The sequence below is a fragment of the Ischnura elegans genome, chromosome 7 (assembly GCF_921293095.1).
Source record: "Ischnura elegans chromosome 7, ioIscEleg1.1, whole genome shotgun sequence".
In the NCBI taxonomy this organism is placed as follows: Eukaryota; Metazoa; Arthropoda; class Insecta; order Odonata; family Coenagrionidae; genus Ischnura; species Ischnura elegans.
Window position 1 is genome coordinate 102,024,518 of NC_060252.1, and position 19,788 is coordinate 102,044,305.

Genomic DNA, 19,788 nt, shown 5'->3' on the forward strand with positions numbered 1-19,788 from the left:
TTCCTCCAGTCATTTCTCGCTTACAATCTGATGCTTTCTGATTTAATTTCCATTTGCCCTGCTCCTTACCAGTGGGGCAGCGAGGGGGGTTTTGAGGGATAAAACCCCTCCCACAGCTCAGAGAAATGTTAAAGTTTAATCCATTTAATCCAGTTTAATCCATTAATTGGATTGATATTACCGATAGAATAGTATATTAATTAATAATTATGGATTAATAAAATATCCCTGAGAAAGCCATAAAGCTCACCATTTTGAACATTTTATCTTAAAATTCCGCAATTTATTAATCTTGCACCTACCACTGATCCTGGTGGATGTTCCATACCTTCACACACCCCGGTATTAGTTGCAAACCCCAGCCTAAATTCTAGCTTCGCCCCTGCTTCTTACCACCATATTCCCATCTTCCTTCACTATTAGTACATAATTCCAACTCAGGATTTCTAAAAGTATTTTGTACCTTTAAGATCCTTATTTTCCTTATTCCCTTTGTCTTTTACAGTTATCCATTCTATAGGTATGTAAACCGAGACCACTACAAAATAAGTGGGATATCATTCTATTTCTGCCCACAAAATCCAATGGATAATCTGATTTATGACTACCACCCAAGTTCCCAGAAGCCAATTCCGCACCAAAGTTACTGTTTTTTTTACTCATTCACCATCACTAGGTTGTACCTTGGAACCACCACCTTTCATGGTTTTCCATCCTGTGATCTACAGAGTATGTGAAAACTCTTCAGGTGGTCATTTAAGTTATACCATAGAGTAAGTATAGAATAGAATATACATACTTACTCTATGGTTATACCCATTTGTCCAGCTCTATGCGTCACTATGGATTACTTACAAATAGTAAGCTGAAATGCCAATGCTGTTGATTGAGGACTACTGCAAAATGACATTCCATATCAGTCCATATCTAATACACCTAATTAGTCTACACAATATATTAAATGGATTTTCAAATATCACCAGAAATCCAATACATGTAGTTGATTGATGCATTCACGAGTCCAATCACGATTTCAATTACTACTGACTGCTGTATAACGTGCATCAACATTTGTTACAGACACTATTCATACATACATATCTAGTTATATGGGTTACTGCAATCTTGAAATAATCAATACTGCCATGTTGTAGTCCAACCACTAGCTAGATATTCTTTAATATCAATAAGGCAGAAAACTGAACATACACCATCTTCCAAACACATGTATCTGATAATAATTCACTGAATTTGACAAAAATATTCCTGAAATAATTATAGCCAGCATGTACAGTAGGGCGGATCGCAAAAATCGATTTTTTTCAAATCTATCTGGCCCAATGAAAAAAAGTTGTGGGACCGATCAAAAAGAAGGCCTGAAAAATTTGAGACCTGTACGTGAACCCCTGACCCTCGCTCAAATGCAATTTAGGGGGGGAGGGACAAAATTCGAAAAATATAATATTTTATGATCATTTCCTATAGATTTTGCCGAGTTACTGCCCTTCTAGAGCAAAAATTTCGTGCATTTTGACGTATATGCCACCGTTTATCCACAAAATGCCTAATTTGAGTCCGCGTCCGCGAAGAAAATATTCCAACGCCCACGCAGCGTCGCGGATACCAGAGCCGCAGGCCGATCCCTTCCCCTCCACGCTCACTTCTCCCCCTCCCACGCCTCTAATACAGCTAAATTCATCCCGCGCATGCTGCTAGGAGGTCGTTTATCTTTGATAATATAAATCAGAAGATGGTAGAAGGTAAAAAACGATACTTAGTGAGACGACTTGTCCCTTATTTGGCGCCTCGTCGGCGTAAAAACAAATCGATGTTACCAACTTTTAGAGAAGTGATGGAATATTTTTAGATCTGCGCACGCAGGAAAGGAGACTACGGTCTATGAAGACGCCTCTCGAGTGGCTATGAAGGTTTTCGAACTATGGTGACGCGCTCCTCTTCCATTATGAATGTGACTAAATGGATTTAGCGGTACCACAGGAAGTACTAAAACTTACGGAAAATCGTAATAGGCCAAAAGTAGGGTTTTATTAAAGTATAAGACTCAATAAAATTTAAAGGAACATTTTGAATTATGCGATATCTTTGCGTGTAAGTGCATGGAGGAGCATAAGGTTCCCCCAATGAAGAAGTATTTTGAGAGACAAGCTGACGAAAAGAAAGATGATGGCTGCTGGATTGAACCCTGAAGAAACTCGACAACTGAGGAAAAAAGGGAATCGTAGGAGAGCGTTGAGTCATCATCGTCAATTCTTGTACGGGAAAATAGTATCAAAAATTTTCTTCATCAATTCATCCGAAGAAAATTAAACTGGCGAGAAATTAGCCGATTTGTATCTCTACTTTCCTCATAAAATAAACATTAAGGACTATAAACTCAAATGGGAACTTTTTCGGGAAAATGCGTCTGCCAACTGTGATAGAGGTATATGCAAGAACCAAGCAACAGCAATGATCGTTCCCGCAACTTTAGCTGACGCAAAAGTCATAACTTCGTGAGATACATTCAAGCTAGCGTACCAGAATTACTTACGTAGACAGAAAAAGATGCTAATTACCGTGAATAAGAAAAGAGAGGTGTCATCAAAGGGCCTTATTTTATTGGAATGAAAGACTATACTCTTGTCTGATGAAAAAAGGGAAGAAGACTTATCAATACAAGTTTAGAGGGGAATGTGTGGTGTTAGTTGAAGAAACAGGTTCCCACTTTTGGAGGTTTGCCTCCCCCGTCGGAGGATTAGAGCAAAAGTTACAAAATCTGCGATTATCGATTCCTTTCCGAGTGAAAAGTAGATACACAGAATGAAAAAGAATTTGATTATGGTGGTACCAAGCGAATACCGCCCAAAAAGGAGGCATCATCCCTTTGCTATAAGCATAATTCCAACATCCCTTGCAGTGTGGGTAGACTCTTCTCGGGATTCCCACCGGGTTAATTTTTCCATTATGGCCAACATTTCAAGCTCCGACTGGGGGCTCATCCTAAGGGATAAATTGTGTTGAACCCCGAAAAGAGTTCACCCTCATCATTCGCCAGGAAAGCATCAAATCGTATTTCATCCCTTACAGAGGTCTATTTGCTAATTGCACTATGTTGACTTGGATTTGCGACATAAACGTTGGGAGGGTAATGTAGGGACCCAATTTGCGTTTCTGCAAGGATGCGTTTGGCGATCAATCCGAGATTTTTTTAATAGCTGGATTTTAATATCGACGTAAAGTACTACCCGCTGATGATATATTGGAGAGAGACTCCGGTTCCTTCGGCTATATCTGAGCTTAGCGCTGTGGAATTGAAAAATCTATTGATGAAAGTTCATATTTGAATTTAAATATTCCTTTTATTATACATACGGACGAGAGATTCGCGAAAAAATTTACCAAAACTTTGTTGACAGCAGCAAAAGACGAGGAATGACATTAACATAAGAAATACAGACTGGAAAGCAGGTAATTGAGTAATTCTTTCGTGATTGTTCCTCACCGGACGATGCTGATACATCAAATAATAGTAAGACTAACGAAGAAAGACGCACTTGGTGTGAGTTTTGGTGCATCTGGGGCGTTCGAGGGGGGAGCGGGGAGGGGACGCCGGCGGCCTTCACCCAAAATCCATTTAGTCACAGCTGTCGGACAATACCGGAATAGAAGTGCATAACCTAAGTTCCCAAACCTTCGTAGCCACTCGAGAGGCGTCTTCATAGACCGTAGTCTCCTTTCCTGCGTGCGCAGATCTAAAAATATTTCATCACTTCTCTAAAAGTTGGTAACGTCGATTTGTTTTTACGCCGACGAGGCGCCAAATAAGGGACAAGTCGTCTCACTAAGTATCGTTTTTTACCTTCTACCATCTTCTGATTTATATTATCAAAGATAAACGACCTCCTAGCAGCATGCGCGGGATGAATTTAGCTATATTAGAGGCGTGGGAGGGGGAGAAGCGAGCGTGGAGGGGAAGGGATCGGCCTGCGGCTCTGGTATCCGCGACGCTGCGTGGGCGTTGGAATATTTTCTTCGCGGACGCGGGCTCAAATTAGGCATTTTGTGGCTAAACGGTGGCAGATATGTCAAAATACACGAAAGTTTTGCCCTAAAAGGGCAGTAACTCGGCAAAATCTATAGGAAATGATCATAAAGTATTATATTTTTCGAATTTTGACCCTCCCCCCCTAAATTGCATTTGAGCGAGGGTCAGGGTTTCACGTACAGATAGTGCGAAATTGCGGGTGACTCCGTAAAAAGTTATCACCGTGGCTAGTCCCGGTATACTTTAATATTTCACGTACAGGTCTCAAATTTTTCAGGCCTTCCTTTTTGATCGGTCCCACAACTTTTTTTCATTGGGCCAGATAGATTTGAAAAAAATCGATTTTTGCGATCCGCCCTAATGTACAGTCGGATTCAAAAGTATTGCAACAAATGGAGCGGCGCCACTTTCGCCGCAGTTTTGAAATCGAGTTTCGGTATTTTCTATTGCACCAGTGGGAGGGAAATTTGAACAACATTCCCACTTCCCGCAATATTTTTATAACAACATCATTAAAGGGAAATGTATGCGGGATATGTGCAGTGTTTAATACCACATAAATTGTGCAGCTCATGCTAGATAATAAATCTACGTCCAGAACATTGTTTACTTCCTCTCGGTAGTTTGGTCGATCTGTCGAAGTACATTGTCGCTTACAATTAACGCTGAAGCTTTTCTGTCAGCGACAGCAAACGAAACATACACATGAAATATCCGCCGCAATATCACATCAAATAATGCCACTGAGTGTTAAAATTCAGTTTGATTTAGTGACACTAGAAGACTGGTTCATTCCCTTTCCTGACAAAGCTCGTAATGAATCCCCTTCGGAGTCAACAAGTGAGATAGACTAGTGGTTAAGGAGAAGACCTACTGCGGTAGTAATCCGAAGTCAGTGTTTCGAACCTCTCCGCAACATTTTTTTTTTCAGTTACATGGTATGGCAGTAACAATTTTTTAAATCCACTTTAACGCATATTAACTTAATTAAACACTGCTGTCGTTATAAAACGGCATAGCCGAATTAGAAGTTGAAAAGTCCTCCCTCCGGGATTTTTTTCGGACTTGCTGCATAGGATTTTGGATCAGAAAGGACTAACATCCCCACACTACCAGTCCGTTAGAGGCCCACCAGCTTGAAATTTCGATTTCCACTGTTTTTTAAATATCTCGGGATAGAAACCATATTTTTCAATGAAGTTTGAGCCATTTGATGTTTTTCTTAATGAAGCAGATGCTTCATTTTTTTCACAACTTTTCAGTGGCATAAGGAGAAATGGCGTCGATATGAAAATTTCAAACGCTAGTTTTCATAAAATATTTTTGAGAGGGCCACAAAGAAAAAATGTATTTCGAAGTAGTATTTTAATATCTTTCGGCTAATTTAATGAAAATGGAACATTTAGGAAGTGGAACACCGCGAAAAACAATAAATTATTCGATTTTGGCCATTTTTTGCTGTTTATTTCATGACCTGTGCCCCCATAACACCCGTTTCATACCATCTCGTACATATTAGGTCCTCTCACTAACGCTTAAAATCATACCGATTGTTGCATGATTCATATTATAACAAACGGTCTCTTCGTTATAATATGAATCTATTTTACAATCTACATGCAAAAAATGACGAAGGATCTGAGATAAGTTGTTGTAAAATGGGGCAAAAGTTCCATTTGCAGATAGTTTTACTTAAAAAATACTTTGTAAATTTCACGTAAATTGTTATTGTCGACGTCATCTGCTACAGATGACGTCGACTCCCACCCCATGATACGTGATCGCAATTATGGGCGCGTACAGTTTTCCTTTCTCGCCTCAATTAGTCAGATTGCCAGAAACAAAGAAAACGACATGGCGCGTATTTATTATTATTGTCTTGTTTAGTGTTGTTTTTGTGAAAATGAGGCTTAAAAACTAATTGGGTTAAAAGTTTACGAAGACATGAAACTTGGAGATTGCATGGAATTACTAGTCGGGGCAGTTGAGGGCACTTCCCCTCCCCTCTATTCCCCCTCCCTCAGGTCATTGACCTTGCGACAAGAAAGATTTGATGCTTTCCCGGCGAATGATGTGAATAAACTTCTCTCGGGTTTCCCACCGGGTTAAAGGCTTCATAATGGCCATTATGAAGCCGTTAACCCGGTGGGAAACCCGAGAGAAGTTTACTCAGACCGTGCGACAGTTTGAGTCCCCTCCCCGGGTGATTGGTATGGTATTTGGAGGAGGCGACCGATAGCTGAGGTCATTTGCGCCATGAGGGAAGGGTATGGAAGGAAGGGTGGAGAGAAACCCGGCGTCGGCATTAGCCTGCTCTTAACGATAGGCGCCAAGGGGACCACGGCTTAACGCCCATCCGACGGACGGAGTGTTGCGCTTGAAATATCCTCCACGTAGCACTCAATCATTGATCGGGCAGTCTCTGAAAATTCTCTGCCACCGCCGGGATTTGAACCCGAGCCCGTCGGGTGGGAAGCCAACACTCTAGCCACCACACCCACCCGATCCCCCCCGGGTGATTGAGAACAACCCTTTAGGGAATTGTGTTTTAAAATTTAAATGCATATACGGCATAAAATCCATCATCTTAGAGGACAAGAAAGACAATAGTGAACAAACCAGTGTTTACTTAGCACAATCCTCTCGGTATGGACTGATGGCCTTTGCTGATTGTGTTAATATGCGATCGGAAGAGCGGAACACATGGTTCTCCTACGCCGTAAGAAGAATAACAGCCTTCCATGAAGAACCAGGGAAAATCAAGATCTCAGATGGGATACATGGTGATTCCTAAACGACGCAAAGATAGAAATACAATTTAATTTGTTTTAATTTGGAACGAGGAATGTGAAAATAATTTCTCGTCGTAATTTTACGCATGAATTGTTTTCAGCTTGTTCTGATGATTCGACTCCAGGTTTAAAAATATCCAGAGTAAATGTAATAGAACACAAAACAGCGAATGTATGCAGTGATATTGCAATCTTTAAATTGAATTGATGACTTTAATGCGTAGAGGGTGGCGCCCTGAGTCACTTTCCCCACCCTCGTCCTCTCCGACGGTCTTTCCCTACCTCTCCTTAACCAACAACTCAATCCCTGCCGTGCTATGTGGCCCACCGACGGACGTCTATACCGAAACTCACCCGTCAAAACTCCTGATTCACAGCTACTCAAATTCAGTTCAACACTTTTTGACTCTGCCTTGGGATATTCTTGCCACGATACACCCTCTACATTCCTTAGCAATTCCCCATCCTCGAATAGCAATGAGTAAGAAGCAGTGCACCGCTTTCGGTTTTTCCTCGTAGTCCTCATTCCGTTAAAGTGAAGTACGAGTCTCACAGCTGTTCGTTTGGTGTTGAGAGATGGATGGTCTGTTTGCTGAAGAGTGGAGGTATGTCTTAAACTCTTAACTTTTATTCCATTATCTTTATGCATATTAAATAATTACGTTTTGCACGTTAGGTACAAAATTACAATATATTTTTTTGGCATTGAGATATAGGTAGTCAAAATGAAAGTAATTTTTGCAACCCGAATTTTTGGGGTTTGGTTCCCTAATTTATGTATCAGGGGCTGGTTATGCCATAAAATACTAAGTGAAATTATACATAGGAATGCATGAGCCGAAAATATACGTGAAAATTTACATCTTAACCACCCATATTTTACGAAATGATGATCAGAATATAGTATATATTTTAATTCGTTTCACCACTTCGCACAACCTTCCCTTCATAAAAACTGTTCAGAGATAAACAAGGACTTACAATAGCTTATCCATCACAAAAACAGGTTTTAAAGAATTGCTAAAATTTATATGCATTGAATGCATTTCCGGTGTCACCATTCCTTCTTTCCTATAATTGGATGTATGGTGTCGTAGGTGCAATTTATTTTTTGGGTTATAGCTTTATGACCACTACTTATTTTCCAGGTTTAACGTGAAAGGAGTGAATGATACAATTTATCAACCGATTTGATACAGGCTTAAAAAAAAAGCTTCCATCGCTCCCTTTCAAGCCGTCACCTACGAAATCCCTAGGAAATAAAGTGAATATTTCTACTGTATATAACCAATGGCAGAAGGCAGTGCTCATCTTGCTATACAGTGAAGAAGAAGTGTCAAGTTTGTATGGATAAAGTCATGGTCAGTTGTGTGTTGAATGTGAAGTGTTGGTGAATGCGTGTATTTTGTGGAATCGCTGATGGACAGCTGAGCTCTGCCGCCGATGGACATGCCATCGAATGAAAGGTAAGTAGCCTTCTCCTCCTGCACTCGATGTGAAGCTTAAACATAATTAGAGACTATTATTTGAAACCAAACTAGGTGTTGCACACATTTTTTATGACGAGGATTTGAATTATTTTACACTAAATGGCGTTTTTTTTTTAATTAAAAAATTTTTGTGATACTTGGCTTCTTAGCGTGATTTTGTGCTATCGTGGGTTACAATTAAAAAATATACAATTCTAAAATTAGTTTATTGGGTATAAAAATGCAATACTTTCCTTCATTATTCACCGTGAAGAGAAACAAATTGCAATAAGTTCTACCATAGAGTACGTGTATAGTTGAATTGCCAAGGGATATATAATAACCTTCGAAATCTCCGAAATCATATATTTTACGATCTAATGAAAAAAAAACAAATTGCAAGAAGTTCTACTTAGTTGAATTACGGTGCCATGGGATAAATAATCTTTGAAATTCTCCTAGATTATAAATATTATGCTCTAACATACTCTAAAAGATTCAGCAGTTATGCGTGTTCTTAGCGGTTAAACGGTTAGTTAACTACTTACTACTACTAGTTAGTTAAACTAAAAAATCTGTTGATTCTATAAGTCTAAAGCCCACTGCGCTCTCCAAACATTGATGTGCTAAGCCAATTGAGGCAGTGATGTCGGCCGTCAAGCCCCTGTTTGACCGGGTCTTTGTTCGATTTCTTAGACAACAGGTGGATGGTTTTATAAGTCTTAAGATGGCTTTTCTACATTTCTCCTTAATTACATAATATAAAAGTATGTAAATCATTTTACTTAGGGCAGCATCATTATAAAAATTTATATTTTCTGTTAACCAGGCATTAGTGTTTTATTTTGTTTTATCGCGGGACTGAATTGAAAAAATATAGTAGTCAGATTAGTTCAATTAGTATTAATAGCATATTTATCTCTTATATTCCTGTGTGGCATTATGAAAATCTGTTGTTAACTCTACCCAAATCAATTGCGATGCCATGGATTATATAATGACATTCGCAAACCTTAGTACATTTCTTTACTCTTCAACAGATGCAACACGTATGCATCGTCTTACTTTACTTACTTAACGGTTAAAAATTAATGGAAGTCTCTTGGAGTTCAACTTACGTGCAAAGCAAGTTGACCTGGGTTTGATGAAAATCAATGTTGAGAGAATAGAAAAACTGATTCGTCGCAAGAAAAAAGTGGGTTGACGTGAGAAAGGTATCTAGTGGGGGATGTAGATAAGCTTTCCCCACTACACCGCTGAAACATGAGCTCGCAAACATATGTAATGTAGTGATCTTGGTTACCGGGAACTCAAGCCATGTCTACTAATTTAAGATCTCGGCTCAATTGATTACTTTGATTTGTTTTCCAAAAATAAAAAAAATCATCCCTTTCTTCTTCATGGACTCCACTAAAATTATTTATTTCGAGAGCGTTTCGGAATATAAGCCAAATATGAAAACATTTACTGGATGTATTCCTATAGAACGTCTTAACTTACGTTAGGTCATTCAACAACGCAAAATTCTCCGTCCGTGTGACTCATGCTTAAAGGTTTATATGCCCATACAAAGGATCACTTTTCCAATCAATGCTATTATGGCTAATGGGAATGATTTATGCAATATTGATTAGCACAACCCTTTCAGGCCCAGCCGCTTTAGCGCTACCGGTGAAAACCTTAGCAATATTCCCATGCAAACAGACGTTTATTAAAATCCATGAACGCGTTTGATGAGCAGTTAGTAATGTAGAAGTCACTTCGGAGGGGATAACTACGGTATGAAATTGGCGAGCGCTGAAGGTGAAATAATCTAAATAACATCGTGACCACTTCTTTTGCATTCTGCACGCATTACAACGTCGAAAATTGCAGTAACTTCGATCGTTAAAGGTTTCTCCTGTATTTATGTCTATGAAGAACCTCAGACACTTCAATATCCACAGCTTTTAATGGCGCCTAGATTGCAGAATTGTTTCTTAAGGTAACTAAATACTGCTAAATTAATATTATAAGGCAAATAAGTTTCTGCAAGCTAATTTTTGTCATGAAATCTGTTCAATTCAGATGATAATATAACATTACCTACCTCGAAAACGAATCGATGGCGAAGACCACACATGTAGAGAGAATTTGTAGCCATCAGAAGGTCCTTGTATTCTTCTTTATTTCTTCACCTTTCAAAGGAAAATTATATCTTGAGTTGATAATGGAGACTTCACTGTTGCCCGAAATAAATCACTTGGTATTCCATTCCGTATTACGACAGTGGCGTCAGCGCACTCAACTCTGCAATGGCTACAGTTTTTGAATTTTGAAGTAAACGAATCTGCGAATAAATAGAAAAAAAATTATTAGGTTCTTATTATATTTCATCCGTGAGTCTTCATTCCAATAACGTTCACTTGAAATAATAATATAATAATTATTCGTACTGCATGGTCTTTTATTATTGCATATTTCATTGGTACTTACATACATGCCATTAGAATTTTGATACTTCTTGCCAATGAAAGTTCTGTAGAGACACTTATGAGGTTTTTATGATTACGCTTGTACTATTCATTAGACAAGAGACAATTCACTTGTGTCATATGTGAGATTGAATGTAGGAGAGGAATCATGGAAACAACGAATAATGCACACGCAGCCGAAATTAATTTAGGAAATCAGTACGATATTTTCATGTTATAGAATATAATATGTTATCACCAATATACCACGTCCATGCGAAGGAGATATAGATGGTATTACCACGGAGCGATTAATACCAGCCTTGACTTTAATGCAAGCCACTTACAGTTAACCTCCTACAATTTTGAGGTCTTTATAATTAAATCCGCAATGGCTCCATACACCGATGGCCACACGAAACAGAAGTGGTGATTGCCATTAAGTGTATTTTACAGGGGAGCATTTTCATGGACAAATGCGAAAAACTTTATACTTTAAGTGTTTGCACTTACCGCATAATGCATTTACTAATGTACTTATAATTCCAAAACTCCGCTTTATGAATTTGCAATCTCCGCTATTCTATTTTATAGGCAATCATTCTACATGCTAAGCCATGTTAGACACGGATATTTTTGCAATTGTGTACTCTCGAACACACCATAATTAATATTATATCAATTGTAAATTATAACTCTGTTATGTCAATTACATGTACACACGTACCTTAGTCTACACCGCTGCTTATTTTCCTCGTATATCTGTTGATAGATCTCCTGTATCGCTCACCATATCCTCGTTCCTACGAAATGAAACGGTGACTTCAATGAACGAATAAACGGGTGAAACAGTCCAAAGAAATGTTTTAAACTTGCACAAATACGATTTAATCGAAATGACGTTTGGTGAGGGAATGAGGGCGTGTTGCGGAGTAGGGGTGGGGGAGTGCTGGATTGGAAATAACAGTTGAATGGAGACTCTAAGAAGATCGTTTGACTGTTCGAGCTGTGACCGTTCTATGACGTCTTTTGCACTCAAACCGACCTTCGTATATGTTTGGAACATTCTGGAATATTGTTCCACGTGTGCTGTGACCGTTGGCTGATTACGGAATTTTTCGCTACGCATACAACGCCAATTTTAAAGCTTTTTCCCCCTCCAAAAAATGGGATATAATTTTTATAATTACATGGAACACAACGGTTTATGAATTCATTTTAATTTATAAAAATTCGAATATTATAACATGTACGATTTTCAGTGGTTTTAAGGCTTCTCATTGGTTGAAAAATAAATCGATCGGAATACATCGTGACGTCACAGCAATACGTCATGTGGTCGAGAGTATCAGAATTCCCTCTCTTTGGACTTCACTTCGCGGCAAGCTGTCTTGGGGATAAGAGGTGAGTACCTTACCCATTCTTTTGGTGATACTTTCCTTATCATTATTAGTGCATTTTCAATTCCTGAGCCGAGGATTAATCGCGAATACAATTTATTCTGATTTATTAAGTAATCGTTGTAAGATTTACTATAATTTTGAAAAACCAATTTTTATTACGACTTCCGTCTTCTGCATAAAAATCTATGTGAGGAATTTGTTAGTGTTAAAATTAGCATAGTGTTTTCAAGGAAGTCTGTGATAGGGAAACATTTTCAACTCGGTTTCAAATCCAAGTTTTCTCCTCAGCACTGAATTTCGTATGAAAATAACTTCTTCTGTGATAAGTGTTTCGGCTATAAACCAGTTTTCATTGCCCATTTCTGCCGTAGAGATTTAAGGTGAGCATTACCGCATTAATTAACTGGTTCGATCATCCTCTAACATGTTCGTATGTAATAGTTTACGAGTGTAAGACGTGTTACTTCTGTGTAATTGCATTTCGATCTAGACTCTGCATTTGACTAGTGTAGGTGACCTGTGAGTAGTTCTGTTGTTTTTTGACGTGTTTAACCCTTAATCAATATTTTAATCAATATTATTATCAAATACAACGCTTGCTTTCCTGGACCTATGTTCTCTTTTGCTCTCCGATAACTTAATTTTAGTAATGCGGTAACTTTCTCTTACCTTTTTAAGAAGATCATACATATGAATGTGGAATCGCTGTGGCAGTTACTGCGGGGTGCTAAATGTAGTTTCTCAATAGTGTATGATACCTGCCACACTATTTCCTTAGTGATTATGAGCGCACTGTCGTGTCAAAATTGTCACATGGTCAATGGCTTCAGTTGCCAGTCATCAACCCTCATTCGACCTTCATGCATTACTTTTTATGCTAACCCGACAGTGAGTTAATATAATAGTAGTTTGTGAAAAGGTTTTTCAAAAGCTTTTTACGATATTTAGGTCTACGTAGTTGTAATCCGCCAATTCAGTTACGATACAGCAAACATGCTTTATTTCTAACTTTAATCGACTGTGCGTTAATTAATAATTGTGTAACCCCTCTTTGATTATTAGTACTTGAATTTTATAACCGATGCTTTCTCTACATTAATAAGTTGGAAAATATTTGCGATCAACATTTGATATACAACCACTCATTCGGTATTTCCTTTCTTCCACTTCTTTCGAGGTCATAAGCATGAACTCCTGTAGCATCACGTTGCACTGTCATCCTTAAACAATGCTTCAGTTAACTATGATCTTTTTGGGCTTTAATATTTTCATCCTGTAATATGTTTTAATTATTTTCAGGTTTTCGAGTAATATTGGGGTGGCGAATCAACTCCGTTAAATGGGTGGGGTTTGGCGGGGAGTTCCGATGAGATTTCATGGATGGAGAAGCCTGGGAAAATATGGTAAGTCAATATTCCTCACTTTTAAAATATTTTATGTATCTTTAAATATTCCCATGTACCGATATTCTTTTCCTTATTGCGTGGATTTTTAGCAACAGGCTATCAAAGCCCTAAATAGTTCGGTAAACATTATTTCTTCTTACTTAATAATTATGACATTTACGACTTTTTGCGATGCTTTACATTAGACGATTTTTTACAATGCTTTTGATGCCAATTGAGTCTTATGTTACCAATAATCAGGTATATTACTGGCACGGCACTTCGTGACGCTTATTCCTAAGTCGGCGATCAAGAAGAATTCAGAGTTAGTTGTATTCATGATAGAGAGTAGCTATTTTCGAAGGTGACATTAAATAGTAGGTGTTTGCATTTCAATAATATTTAAAGAAGTCTATTACAGAGAGGTGCGATATTTAAATGATTATACCTTTTGCCATGCAGGATTCAATTTGTCTTGCTTTCCGTTAACAATTTCTAAGAATTACCGTCGGCGTGTATGAGCCTGCGAAATAATCGTCAAATGAATTTTATGTTTTTGGAGTTATTTTTCCAAAGAAGTATTAGTTAGACTTTTTCATCTAGATTTTTGACGATCTGTTAAGTGAATTATACGGGAATATGGTATTAAAGATCTCATTATTTTTAGAAATTCATACAGATTTGTGGCACTTAATTATTTTTCAGGCAGTGAGCCTGTTTATCTTCATCTTATTGAAAAGCAAATTAACTACATTCGATAGTCTGCTTAGACACTATCGATATATCGATGGTTGGTTGTAGCATGCTGTGCGATTCACACCATGTGCTCAGTTGAAGTCAATTCTGTTTCGTGTGAAGAAGAAGTTCTCATTGTATTTGTGTTTGATATTAAAATAACGTTACCACTATCTAGACGTCAATAATTTCAACAGGTTATGGACCCAGACTGCTTAATCACCGGAAATGTGCGGTCAGTTTTAGTGAGAACGTTATTTTTTGTGAACTCCAATCGCAACTTTGTTCTTCGGTTCTATGTTCCAAACGGACTATAAAATGGATTTCCGAGCCAATATTGAAAAACTGAAGGGTGCGGAAAATTGGAGTAGATGGAAACGGCAAATAGAATTATTCTTGAAGCATCACGAAGTGGCCGATGTAGTTCACGGAGGAAGACATCCCGGTATACTTGCCACGGCTGCTTCTGAAGGTGAAATTACTGCGCATAGACTTGCTGTGCGAGAGTATGAAAAAGCCGACTCTCTGGCACAAATTATACTCGTGAGTAGCATGGGTGATGCTGATGTTGAATTGACGGCGACATGTGCCACTGCTGAAGAAATTTGGAAGAAGCTGCTGTCAGTATATGAGCAAAGTTCGGGCCAAAGAGTGGATCGGTTGATGGAGAAATTTTTCTCGTCGGAGAAAAAGGAATCCGAAGACATCGCAGCGTACGTTGCTCGTCTCCAGAAGGACTTCACGGACCTGAATGACGAGCTGAAGCGATTGACCGATGCTGTGCTCCCTGAATTGCTCTTGATGAGCAGAATTATGTCGACTTTACCCAGGGAATACTTTGAATTCAAAAGTGTGTGGGAGAGTATACCCATTCCTGATCGTTCTATCAATATTCTGATTGAGAGACTTCGATTAATTGAGATGAGGCTTCCGGAAAAGGAAATAGACTCATCTGCTTTTGCTGTGAAAGCCGAATCGAAGAAAGGTAAAGAAGAGACTAGAAAATGTTTTAAATGCCATCAGCGTGGTCATCTAGCGAACAAGTGCCCTGAACAAGGTAAAAAGAGGAACAAACATTTTTCAGGCAAGGGTGCAAGTTTTTTATCTTTCTTAGTTGAGGGTAATAATGTGCCTAGAGAAGCATGGCTTGCAGACACTGGTGCCTCTCAGCATATGTCTAATAATAAGGGTTACTTCATGGACTACACTCCTTTTACTAAGCCTGTGAATATCACGATAGGAAATGGTGAAGTAATTAAGGCGCATGGCTGTGGGACTGTGAGTGTGAAGGCGTCAATAGACAAAAACCTTGTTTCATGTGATATTTCAAGTCAAGTTTCAAGTCAACAACTTTACGATTTGTTTGACGCAGTTCTCCATTCCCCTCTCCTATACGCTTTCGTTTTCATAGCGACGTATTTCATCTCGTTTACATCCTTTAATAGACTGTCCTATGTGAGTTTTTCGAGGCCGTCCCTTGCCCTTCTTCCCTTCCACCTGACCTTATACTATTGTTTTCATAAGGCCTTCATGTCACATAATGTGGCCAACTAAGTTATCCCGACTTCTGATTAAGGTTTTTAAAAGACTTCTCTTTTCTCCCACTCTTCTTAGCACTTCCTCATTGCTTAATCGGTCTATCCATTTATCTCTATCATTCTCCCCTCCCTTGTTTGTTGAACTGTACCCTCAGTTCTATGCTTATATTCTCAGCTGTTAGGAGATTCTTCTTTTTGTAGTAAGCCCTCTTCGCCTGTGCTGTTCTGCTTTTTGTTTCGAGCGTCGTACATCTTTGGTGATTTGGCTTTTTTAGGCGACAAAACTCTTTCATTTCTTCTAGCTTTGGCTTTCCTAGGCTAATATTTGTCCTAGACCCCTCTCTTTGGCTGCATACTAATATTTTAGTCTTCTTTTTATTGATTTTCAACTGATATCTGGCCATTGTCCTTTCCATATTTGACAGTCTTCTTCAAATCATTCTTTGTCTCGGCTATGACTGGTATGTCGTCAGCCAATCGCAGCATACTAATTCTTTCTCCGTGGATGTTGACACCCAAGGCCCTCTCCTTCATTTAATTGATGGCCTCCTCTATGTAAACATTAGAAATTAGACAGGACCGGGCACTCCCTTGTCTCACTTCTTTTCTCATTCTTGCTTCCACACAGTTAGGTCCACATTATACCACAGCTACCTGGCTGTTATACAAGCAGTGAGGTCTTCTACGATTATCACAGAGCACTCCATATTCTTTCTGAATTCTAATCATCGAGTTTCAGTCCACGCCATCAAAGGTCTTCACCAAGTCGGCATATGCTATGAAATTCGTTTTATTCTTTTCCATTCTCTTGTCTATGAGCAGCCCAGAAGTATTTCAAATAAAAGTATTTTAAAATAGGTATATATTTGATATACATTTGTAATACTTGTTTGATATTTCAAGTACACGACCTGATTGTATCTTGTATTCTGTATTTCAGATATAAATTTCTGGTATTTTCCCATTTTAAAATAAAAAAATGAAAATGTTAATTTACTTTTGAAGTAGCTCCGATGTCACTTCTATGACATTATGTTTCAGATATTGCTCCATTTTCATTAAAATCGATTTCTTAATATTTGTGCTATCCATAACGTGCCAAGGCAGGTTATAACTTTTTAAGATCATTTGGTCACCATACAAAGGTATTTTGTATTTAAAAATAGTTTGTTACTATAAGATACTACTATTTGGATGGTGGGATCGTTTAATACTATTTTGTAGGTAGTTTTTCAAATACCCAAGTCGAAGGTTTTTTGTAATTTGCATTCCAAATACTCCTCGGCTTGTATTTATCCCAACCCTGCCAATGGGCCGCTTCGACTTTTCCTTTATTATATTTCCCTTTATTATTTTGCCAATCCTCGTATGGATTCTGTCGTTTTCGATAGTGTATAGACACTCACGAGTCTCACTCAACCGATGTGGCCGGTTCGGTGAAAACTTGGAAGGTTGGCACATGAAGCAACCTGCATCCTTTGCCTTCAAGGCACCAAGAGCCGACGAGGACGGACGCGGACGCGACAGTGCTTGCTGGAGTCAAACTCCATAAGCAAAAGCCCCATCACATTGAAGACTAGCGGATGGAATGCACTGAGAAAATTCACGTCCACACACACGTTGGGCCTTCAGAGTGTTTTAATCCACATACTACCCTACAAGCCGCCTCAATAGGCCTGTGACATTGGGGGTGTACTTAATGACAGTCGCCGTTTACACACAAAAAAGAAATACTACAACGCAATTACTCCTGGCATTTATTAAAGTCCTTCGTCGTGCGAGGGAAAACGAATTTCCATGACTACCTGTTAGGCAAAATATCTCTCTTAAAGCATCGCTTCTGTCGGACATGGAAATGTAGTGGGGCTCTACCTCATGATATTCTACGTGTCGCTTTGAAAGAATTCCATTCTCAATTGCTCAAGCTTTTCGCGTAATCTCAGTCTCTCCAGCGGCTTCAAACCTGATTCGTATAATATCTGTGTATCGCCCATATTTTGAAGAATCGCGACGCTTTTCTTTGTAATTCAATAAGCTCACGGATTAATTATTTGTGCACTGGATCCCATTCGCTCGTTGCATATTCAAGGTGTGGTCGGTCGAGTGCGAAATAGCACCTTTTATTTTACTTTTCATACTAAAATATTCCCACAGTAAGCTGGGCGAACACCAGCTTCTTCTGGACTCAGCAATAAATATATATTTCCTCTGCGTGTTTCCCACGATAGCCCCGATGTTATCGTAACTCCTGGATACTACGCTTCATCTGCCCCTTTTATGTTTACATAATCAACTGAATATCAATGGGTATAGTCAGAAAACCTACGTAAGAACTGTACCGCCGTAAATTTTCTCAGATTAAGTTTGACAGTCTTGACTCGACACTTGGTTCTCGACACATGAACGTTGTTTAAATTCGATGATATAATGTCAAAGCCGTACAGATTGTTAATTTCGCGATAGATGGCAGCGTCGTCAGCTAATGAACGTATTTTACTGCTAATACGAGAGCAGAAATCATTTACCTGTATGTATAACGAATCAAATGGGACCGATTACGTTTCATCTTGAGACACCTGATGTCAATTGAACTACATCAGAGATAATTCCGTTAAGAACTAATTTTACCTTACGATCACTCTTGACGATTTTAGCTTACGAAAGTCTTGTATCGAGTTAACTACAGTTTCGTTTAAGGCGTACGATTGTAATTACTATAAAAGTTTGTTGTGAGGTACCGTGTCGAAGGCTTTCTTGAAATCTCTGGTAGTTGTCCGTCGGCCTGTCCTTCCAATTCACCAATTTGAGAACCTGACAGCTATGGAGGAAGTTATAACTGTCCAGGAAAGCCATACTATTGCTAACTAAGATACGCTCAAGTAACCTGCCTTGACGTTAATGGCGTTTAATAATAATCGACGTTAATGAAATTGAGCGGTAGTTTCCTGGGTCATGTCAGTTTCCCCTTTTGAATATCGGTATTTGCAATTACCAGTGTATTAGTATCTGTCCTTCAGATAGGCACTTCTTGAATATTATCTCTAAGAACGGTGTGATCTGTGTCGCTAACTCCTTGAGGACACGCGCGGGTATTCCCTCGGGCCCCGGAGATTTACTATTCTTTACCACTTGTATGCCGTCGCGTTGAATATTGATTTCTTTCATCGGTTCCTCAGAGAATGCAACGTCGAAATTACATGTATTATCGTGCATACACTTTGTAAGTGGTAATTTAACGCGTTGGCTTTGTTAATATTTTCGTTGACAAGTTTCCCATCTTTATCAAATAACGAGTCCACAGTTGCAGATTTTCTCTGAATATCTCTTGCTTGTGACCATTATTTTGCTTCAAGTTCCATCGATTTTTCACCTTACGTAACGGACATCTTGAGCAAGTTTTACAGTTTCGTAAGGTCCATCCTAACATTGTTGCTGTAACCTGCGAGGTTCTTTACTATCACATCTCAGTATTTGTAGAATATATATTCGTTGATTCCTTGGTGTAGGATTTCTAAGACGTATTTTAATGATACGTCAGCGGTTTTATTCTACGCTTTAGCTTCGAAGTCCGAGTATTATTAATCAAGAATCACGCCAAATTTAATGAAGTAGCATTTATAAAATAAATATTCCGTTTTGGTTTTACAAATCACTTCAATATTTTTAGCGCTGAAAAAGTTACTTAGGGATAACTAGTATCGTCAATGATATCAATTTATATCATCAACATAGAATGACTTACTGCTAAAAAGTCTTTAAAAACTTTCCCTCTCATAAGCTTGCCAAGTACTTGAGCAAGTGAGTGATTAGCTAGTGCGTTTAGTAAACTCTTGTCTATTTCTCTATTTCTTGAGTTTGGTTTCACAGTGTAAAAACCCCAAATCATAAATGGGAGATTGAAATTGTAATTCTTGATTGTCTAATAATTCTCGTTGCTTCATTGGTTAAGGTAGTAAAGCCAAATGAAC

The 19,788-nt window shown here is 38.6% G+C and overlaps 2 protein-coding genes across 2 annotated transcripts in view; one reads left to right on the plus strand and one right to left on the minus strand.

Annotated features, from left to right (window-relative positions):
- Positions 1–10,635, minus strand: part of LOC124162067 (arylsulfatase B-like) — a 92,462-nt gene extending 81,827 nt beyond the window's left edge. Inside the window, exon 1 of the mRNA XM_046538419.1 lies at positions 10,396–10,635. The gene's annotated coding sequence lies outside the window, so the exon portion shown is untranslated. The remainder of the gene's footprint in view (positions 1–10,395) is intronic.
- A 3,775-nt stretch (positions 10,636–14,410) lies between these two features.
- Positions 14,411–16,002, plus strand: LOC124163053. Its single transcript, XM_046539836.1, has 2 exons — positions 14,411–15,643; positions 15,996–16,002. Exons 1-2 carry the CDS (start codon positions 14,580–14,582, stop codon positions 16,000–16,002), a joined length of 1,071 nt encoding a protein of 356 aa, XP_046395792.1. The 5' UTR covers positions 14,411–14,579.
- The last annotated feature ends 3,786 nt before the right edge of the window (positions 16,003–19,788 follow it).

Excerpts from the sequence above, each read along its gene's own strand:
- LOC124163053 (XM_046539836.1), top strand. The coding sequence starts at position 14,580 with ATGTTCCAAACGGACTATAAAATGGATTTCCGAGCCAATATTGAAAAA.